The sequence below is a fragment of the Branchiostoma belcheri genome, unplaced genomic scaffold (genome assembly GCF_001625305.1).
Source record: "Branchiostoma belcheri isolate BF01 breed outbred unplaced genomic scaffold, Haploidv18h27 scaffold43, whole genome shotgun sequence".
NCBI lineage: Eukaryota > Metazoa > Chordata > Leptocardii > Amphioxiformes > Branchiostomatidae > Branchiostoma > Branchiostoma belcheri.
In genome coordinates this window covers 786,317-794,221 of record NW_017804054.1, presented here as the reverse complement: position 1 = coordinate 794,221, position 7,905 = coordinate 786,317, and the positions used below count along the sequence as shown (strand labels likewise).

The 7,905-nt window shown below is 42.4% G+C and overlaps 2 protein-coding genes and 1 non-coding gene across 4 annotated transcripts; all 3 read left to right on the top strand.

The window, feature by feature from the left end:
- Window positions 1–1,174, top strand: LOC109478357. The gene has a single exon (XM_019779884.1). It carries the CDS (start codon window positions 146–148, stop codon window positions 833–835), a length of 690 nt encoding a protein of 229 aa, XP_019635443.1. The 5' UTR covers window positions 1–145; the 3' UTR covers window positions 836–1,174.
- Window positions 1,175–1,795: 621 nt separating this feature from the next.
- Window positions 1,796–7,784, top strand: LOC109478350 (alpha-N-acetylgalactosaminide alpha-2,6-sialyltransferase 2-like). Of its 2 annotated transcripts, none has more exons than XM_019779877.1 (8): window positions 1,796–2,240; window positions 3,168–3,651; window positions 3,838–4,009; window positions 4,371–4,521; window positions 4,697–4,805; window positions 5,151–5,263; window positions 5,406–5,591; window positions 5,943–6,177. In XM_019779877.1, the coding sequence occupies exons 1-8, from the start codon at window positions 2,110–2,112 to the stop codon at window positions 6,088–6,090; spliced, it is 1,494 nt and encodes a 497-aa protein (XP_019635436.1). In that variant the 5' UTR covers window positions 1,796–2,109; the 3' UTR covers window positions 6,091–6,177. The 2 variants fall into 2 exon arrangements, with proteins under 2 accessions (XP_019635436.1, XP_019635437.1); XM_019779878.1 differs by lacking the exon at window positions 5,943–6,177 and adding an exon at window positions 7,002–7,784 and having other exon boundaries at window positions 1,797–2,240.
- Window positions 4,049–4,121, top strand: Trnam-cau. The gene has a single exon. It is a non-coding gene; the product is annotated as a tRNA-Met (tRNA).
- Window positions 7,785–7,905: the final 121 nt, after the last annotated feature.

The window sequence follows — 7,905 nt, the reverse complement described above, 5'->3', positions numbered from 1 at the left end:
GTATCTTTGACGATTGGAGTAGCTGTTATCGTAGTCATTCCGTTTGAGCTGTTGGAAACCTTAAATTCACGACCTGCACCTCGAACTGTGAACAAGGAATATTTCAGCTCCTTGTCAGACATCCCACCACCACCACCGAGTGACCATGAGTCTGCTGGAGAAACTTTTCCACCTCAGAGGCCTGACGGGAAACCGGCCTGCCATCGACCAGCACGGCCTGTTCACCAGCATTCAGATGAGCAAGAAACTGTTGTCCGAAAAACTCGCGGTGAAGGAGCCGTGGCGGCAAAACAAGAAGCCGCATCAGTGCAGAGTCTGTCTGTACACCAACGACTCCAGTCCGTTCGTGGTTTGTTACGATACTTCCGGGCACAAACCCAGGGCAAGGATTGAGCTATTCGGGACCAAGGTGGTCACCTGCGGTGAAAACTCTTTCAAATTGTGCAACGAGGAAGGTTCTGATGTGTACTTCTTCGAGACAGACGGGAGGTTGAAAAGGGACGAGTGGGTGAAGGCTCTGAGGGAGCAGTGCGAGAGAGAGCTCAGTCCGGACGGAGAGGAGTCCGTTCGCCTCAGCAAAAAGATCATGGAGGTCCGACAGCGCGTCAAGTCGCAAAAAATGGCGGAGCTCGAGAACAACAACAACAACAGTAAGCCGCTTAAGACATTACCGGTCACTCCAGAGGATGGAAGACAAAGAAGCGTACCGCACTTGAAGAAAAACGCCAGACTTGCTAAGCGGAGGCCGCACATAGAAAAGGCTAAGAAAGAAGCTGCACTAGCAGCCAAAAGCTTGCCTCTGTCGGAGTATTTCGTGAGCGTGCCTGACTCGTAAGAGTTCAATGAACCCTCTTTAAGTTAGGCGTAGCCGTATTAGAGGCCTGACTATTTCGCATATACCGATGGCAAATAACAATGCAGTACATACTCACACACTACGCGTATGTTAGGAAAGCGTATCGCTAACGTTAATATTAAACGAACAAGACAATGCAACTTTTTTTACATGTATAGCACGTATCTAAACCATGTTACAGGAAGATTATCCAAACCGTTAACAACGTCAGTCACTGACATTTCTATTCACAAAGCTGTATTTATCGAATGTATAAATCGATGTCTAATCAATGTGGAGAAAATTAACCGAGGCAATAAACTGACTGTGGACTGCACAGAATATTAACAACCCGCAATTTGTGATTGTTTCCTGTTAAGTCATAACAGTCTCTCCTGGGTACTTAGTATAACATCTATATATAAACTCACCATTTACGACGTAGGCATCACATACAACAGGTGGTTTGACCAACTCGGTAATAAAATACCGAAGTCAACAGCGACCTCTACCGACTTTTGATAGATCGTGTCTGAATTCTACAATGCAGTCAACGCCCCGTCTTCTGACTCAGAAGATACATGTACATGTGTACTTGGGGTTGATACGTGTAATCTCTGATAATTACGATCATTTGCGACTTCCTGTTTACTAATTATACTACGCCATATATACGTGGCAAGAAGTTCCCGTGCCAAGCAGTTCTGCGTAATATATATATATATATCATGTGCTTCTTTGAATTGGAGTCCGTCGTGCTTCTTTAGAATGTAGCAAACGATATTGTTGGTACGTTCTACTACTAATAGTCATATGATAAACACAATATATTTGTACAAATGAGAGTAATACGTATAATATAAAATATAAAGAATATCAACAACAAAATGCCAAACGTCGTCACAGGTCAGAGAACCGGTCAGACCAGTTTTCTCGAGGTCAACCAATCTTACAATCTCACCTGGGGGATTCTGATATCCCTGTTCACACGAGTTTACAACCAGGTTTGTCTAAAAGGTGCCAGGCGCAAATCAAACTACATATAGTACTAATCCTTCTTTTGTACATTGTTTACGTCGTAGAAAAAAATAGTCCGTGATTAAAAAAAAAATCGAAAACAGTCGACGGCTAAACTCCATACAGACCCTTCGGCAAAGATAGTCTAATCGCACCCTAGAGGCAAAACCAAGCCAGCCATACGTCGAGAAAGGTGTTCAGCCATTCAAATTATGGACATTTTCGTAACATGAGCTAGATCTGTATGATAATTCAGAATGCTGCGGTTTCTGAAAAGACGAAGTCGACATCTGCGGAAGGCCGGGGCTTTCCTGTCCATGTTCCTGGCGACAGCCATGGTTATTTCACTGAGGGATGAACTGGTGACAATCGCTGGTGGTCCGATCAGGTTAGTACACAAAAACACAGATATTTGGTATTTTGGTTGTGGAATCTTCTAGTAATTATCGCTAATGAATACTAGCATGCAGAGGCGCTACGTCGGTATACAATCTTAGGGGACACTGTGTGCTTTGGTATCCACATATTTGTATTCTCTACAAGAGAAAGTTTAGCAACGTAAGGATATATTTATGACTTATCACTGGTAGCCTTGACACGTTGACAAGCCGCTGCAATTCATATTATGGATGATAGACGTCGCTCACGCTGACATTTAGATATTGCTCCACGCCGTTCCCAAAGAATATTACTCACATCCAACCAAAATATATTTGACATGGTCGACTATGTTGTCCAGTCCACAGTGTTGTGAATAAACGCGGCATTTTCTTATCATGTTCCACTGACTGAGAGCACACTTACAGTGTATGAATTATTGATCTCTTTAGAGCTGGCTTCTTCCCCGGGAGACATCCCGTGTCGTGACCGTCCCCTATATAACGTTAACGACATCGGCGAATTTTCCTCGTGTAGGTTTTAGAAATCTTAGCTGGGAGCATGCTGGAAAAGAAATAAATATTACACATCATTTTCGAGTTTTAAACAATCTAACTCCAGAAGTACCTTTACAGTGCGAAAGGACAAAGGCTACATCATACATGGTTCACCAAGTTACAACAAAAGTCTCTTCTTGTTCCAGGCACAGTTACGAAAAGGGTGTGAGTGAGTGAGTGAGTGAGTGAGTGAGTGAGTGAGTGAGTGAGTGGGTGAGTGAGTGAGTGAGTGAGTGAGTGAGTGAGTGAGTGAGTGAAAGAAAGAGTGTATTGTATAATTATTTGAAGACCTTGTTTAACCTTTACGTATGTTTACCATGGTATGTAGGCGTTTACCATACATTTTCGAATGATTAAATCTATTCCATTTCAAAATATAGATCCAGACAAGAAATTTTAGATTTGCGCCACCAGAACGCACCCAGACCTTCGGAGGAGTCTGCCTACGACCACCTTCATCACATAGCCTGGATCATCAGCCACGACCACTTCACAGACGACCACAACTCCATAGAACTCCTTCAAAATATCGTCAAACAAATCCTGGTCAACAAGGACAAACCGGAAAGTCAGACATTGCAGACAATCGCAAAACTGTTCAATTTCACAGACGACGACTTGCACATAGAAGGCGTGACGCTGAGTGAAGTGATCGCGTTGATCAGTGAGGGGGTGGAGGTGGGGGAAAACTATGACATCACGGTGGACAGACTAGAGAGGGTCCTGAGGGAAGGCACGGAGTACGAGGAGGATGTTGGTGACGTCATTTCCGGCCAATTTTTGGGTCACATCTTGCCAAAGGTTGACAAGAGATGGAGATATCACGACCAGTCGTTTGCAAAGGATCCTAACCGCAAACCGTCGGTAAGGTAGATTTTTTTAGGATTGACAGTGCGATCTAAGTTTCGGTGTATTGTAAATTGACTTGTTCATTTCGGTATCGTTAATGTTTCAGAAGTGTAAAAAGTGTAGAAATTTGATTATTAGACCTAGACAGTTATTACAATGATTTCATGATGTTCACATTTTTCTTGCCCCGCCCATCGATAGAGGTGTCCTTCCAGTCTGCGTCACAAGGGGGCGTCCTCCTCCTGGTTTAACGGCAGGTTCAGGGATGACGTCAAGGTGTTTGCAGACAAGGACGATCTCGAAGAGGAAAACTACAAAAAGCTGTGCGAAAGATTCCCGTTGCCGTTTGGTTACAAGAAGGAAAATAAAACTTGTGAGTCGTACAGGTATTTGATTACATAATGCTTCAACAGCCTCGTTAGCGCAGTAGGCAGCGCGTCAGTCTCATAATCTGAAGGCCGTGAGTTCGATCCTCACACGGGGCAAGGTTTTTTTTCGTTTCATTTAATTTTTTATGCAAAAGTGGATGTAAACGGATCCTATAGAGTTAAAATGTGTAAAGGTTGCAAAGGGTACCTGGGCCCTGCTGGCTCAGGTCTATCACAATTATCAGCCTGAGTTCAACGGTCAACCAATGAGAGAGTGGCTACAAGTCCGTCAAATACGTATACTTGCATTTCTATGTTTAATGGCGCTTTACCCACGTGTTAACCTATGTGTGTGCCCTTTTTCAGTTCTTGAGCAGATTTTGAACACAATCACGACTCCGGATGTGTTTGGGGAGCCGAGGAAAGACTGTATCCGCTGCGCAGTGGTGGGGACAGGAGGGCAGATGAAGGGGTCGGGAAAAGGGAAGGAGATAGACGCACACGACTACGTCTTCAGGTAGGCATTGTAGTCATGTTCGTACCGGTAGATGCTCTACATACAATTGTTGTGCAATAAAGTTATCAAAAGCTGTTAAAAGTGAGCCGTTGCGAACTTACTTCTAGCGCTACTGGAAATGCACAATGCTTCAAACCTGAGTGGAGATTGACTACTTTATCTTTCTTGTGGACAGAGTGAATAACGCCCACACAGAAGAGAAGTACTCCGATGACGTGGGCAACAGGACGTCCTTCTACACATTCTACCCAGAATCCCAGAAAATACAACTCGTGGCCAAAGCGGTGAGGGTCATCTCCAAGCAGATACTGTCGAGTTTCGGCCGGGATTTTACGCCTGCTTTTTTCACATCTGCTTGGAGATACGTCATGTAGAAGTTATGGATTCACATTGCAACACTGCAACACATCATGTAGAAGTTATGGATTCATCCTGTCAAAAAAAGTAATTGTAACCAATTGAAGAAATGATCAATATTGTTGAAATAATTACAAAACAGATTTGCGTCTCGCTCACTCAAAACAGATTTGCGTCTCACTAAAAGTCCAGGAAACCAGAACAAAACAGCTCGACATAAAATATAACAAAACAGAACAAAACAAAACAACGTTCTGCTCTGGCTTTTCCAGAATCCAGTGCGAGTGTTCGCCCCCTTCAAGAAGTGGGACCTGCACTACCTGGCGAACAAGCTGCTGTACGGAAAGATCCCGCCGCCCTACTGCAAAAACATGTCCAAATGCTGGTAAGAATTCAGACTTCTGAGAACCTTTGCCTCATGTACGTGGTAATAAACACATAAACGGTCTCCTTGCCTTAGATGATAGTATGAATGGCCTCATCGACTACTGTATGTGACTAATAAAAGAAAATATTTTTGATTACAGGAAACCCAAAGAGCCAGATCTAAATGCAACCAACGTAAAAATGCTCCACCCAGATTTCATGCGTTACATCTACGCCAATTTTCTCAACGCCACAGGGGCGAGGCCGACTACGGGCGCCATGACTGCGTTCATAGCCATACAACTGTGTGACTACGTGGGCTTGTATGGGTATGGGTACGACACACGGTAAGACATGGCAATGATGGCACAGTCATTAGCATAAGGTCAAGTACCAGGAGGGGCCGGTGGCAAGGGCTCTCTATAGAAAATCTGTGCATTTGGCAGAGGTTTTGCAATTTGCAATGGCTGCAGAGATTGAGAACGATGCAAGAGGCTTGCAAATAGATAAAAGGGTTCAAGTTGGCAGAGGTTTGCAAAAGATTTAGCAGACGCTTGGGAAGGCTTGGCTTGATAATGGCTTTGGCAGAGGCGGTGGAGACGGTGTCGCATAATTCTTCGCAGCTATTGTCGTCTTGGGCTTTCGTAGTTACCAACCATTTCGTTGTCCCCATAGTAATTCGTCTATTTACTCCACAGTTACAACCTTCACTACTACGATAAGAACGCGTTCAACGCCAGCAAGCCCTGGCAGAACTTTACGACTTGTCACGACTATTCCAACGAGAGGGAAATGTGGAAACGGCTCAGTAAAGAAGGGATCATTTACTGGTTTCAAAGAGAATGACATGGAGCAAAAAATATTGATATGGAGCCAAGACTGTCGTTTTGGAGCTCGTTCTGGAAAACCCTTGTGATAACGATTTCTAGTTTATTCTGCCTTCTTCGTTAACTTTAGCGTGTATAGGCCATTCGTATGGAATGTGTAATTCATAATACTAGTAGTATAAAATCGGACAGGAAACATTTATGATTCTTTAGTTATATTGTTTTAACCGCTCTTCTATGCGATAAACCAGGTTCGCATGTAGTAATTTGGTTTTCTGAATCTTACAATAAAGCGTAATAAAATCCACCGGTACTATAGTTATACATATCTGTTCTACAAAGAGACAGCATGCTCCTATAAGGTACTAGTACTAAGATATTGCTCCAGTGGAGGTATAACAATTGGATTTTGTCATCAGTGAAAGGTATACTACAATGTAGGGTTGTCCAGCTATACGACCTTTCACGGTGCTTCCTACGCAATTTTAATTGTGACTATTGTAAAAACTGTGACTACTTGGGACACGTGGATGGCACGGTGAGGACCATGATGTTGACACCTATTAACAGGCTTGGCAGAGGCTAAAAGGCTTACCAGATGCTTGTAGAGGCTATAGTAGAGGTTTGTAGACTTTGGCAGATATTTATGAAGGCTTTAGCATATGTTCGCTGAAACTTTAAGTGAAAGGTTTTGGCAGATGCTTGTAAAAAGCAAACACCATGGCCGTATATGCTGTAAGCTAAATATTGCTACTAGTATGTGCTTTATCACTTTATCTCCCCTTCGTGCCACACCTCTCTGTACTGTTACAATGTTTGCGGTCTTGTAATGATGACTATTCTGTTTTAGCCACGAGTCAATGGGCGCCGCCATGTTGCTTTGTGACGTCATAGATCGGCCATCTTATAATTCTTCTCTTTCCTCATCAGTTACACCCTCCATTACTACGACAAGAACAAGTTCAACGTCAGCAAGCCGTGGAGAGGGGCCTGTCACGACTACAACAACGAGAGAGAGCTGTGGAAAAGACTCAGTCAAGAAGGAGTCATTAACTGGTTTCAACCAGACTGACAGCGAGTGAAATCCCATAGGATTGTTCATGATTATTTTATATTTATAAAAACATTTTACTAGAAAAATATTTAACTTCGCTAATTTGTTCCTTAATCCCGCAGCGTGACCATATGTTGTATATATGTGGAAGTAAGTGGTCCGTTAAACAAAACATTGTATCCATTACAGCTGTTGTGGAATAAAGTTTGAATTAGAATTGAACTTGATTAAATTGAATTATGAATCGCACGCACAGAATTCTACAATCTAGACTTGTAAGACACGTTTGCTTGTACATGTGAATAACAAATGTCAATTCCTGTAATTTTTTTATTTCAAATTCTACAATATCTATTCGTAATTTCTCATATTTCTTATGTTTATTTATTTTGAGGAATTTTTTTTAACCATACATAAAAGGCCAGTCCGTAGACGATTCATTCTAAAGGTCACAAATACAACATGTGATCTTTTCAATATTGACGCAAGCAGTACGATGGGTTCTTTTGTTTCAACTACGTCATTTTTGACCCATTTGCTGTAATTTGCTTGTAGAGTGGACAGACCGGTTCTCTCAGAGTAGCGCCGCTCCGGGCGAGAGGGTGTGAAAGGGTTTAATCAACACCTGGTTAACAATATTTATGAATTTTAGTCGAGATATCATCTTGAACAAATTTGTCAAACTAAAATGAAATAAATATCTTTTTATTTTGGGAATATTTCTTATTTGATGAAAAGTGATAAAAAAAGATAATTCCACCTTAGAACTATTGACGGAGA

Excerpts from the sequence above, each read along its gene's own strand:
- LOC109478350 (XM_019779877.1), top strand. The coding sequence starts at position 2,110 with ATGCTGCGGTTTCTGAAAAGACGAAGTCGACATCTGCGGAAGGCCGGG. Across the intron at positions 3,652-3,837 it reads ATCCTAACCGCAAACCGTCG|AGGTGTCCTTCCAGTCTGCG; the intron begins GTAAGGTAGATT and ends GCCCATCGATAG. Across the intron at positions 5,264-5,405 it reads AAAAACATGTCCAAATGCTG|GAAACCCAAAGAGCCAGATC; the intron begins GTAAGAATTCAG and ends TTTTGATTACAG.
- LOC109478357 (XM_019779884.1), top strand. The coding sequence starts at position 146 with ATGAGTCTGCTGGAGAAACTTTTCCACCTCAGAGGCCTGACGGGAAAC.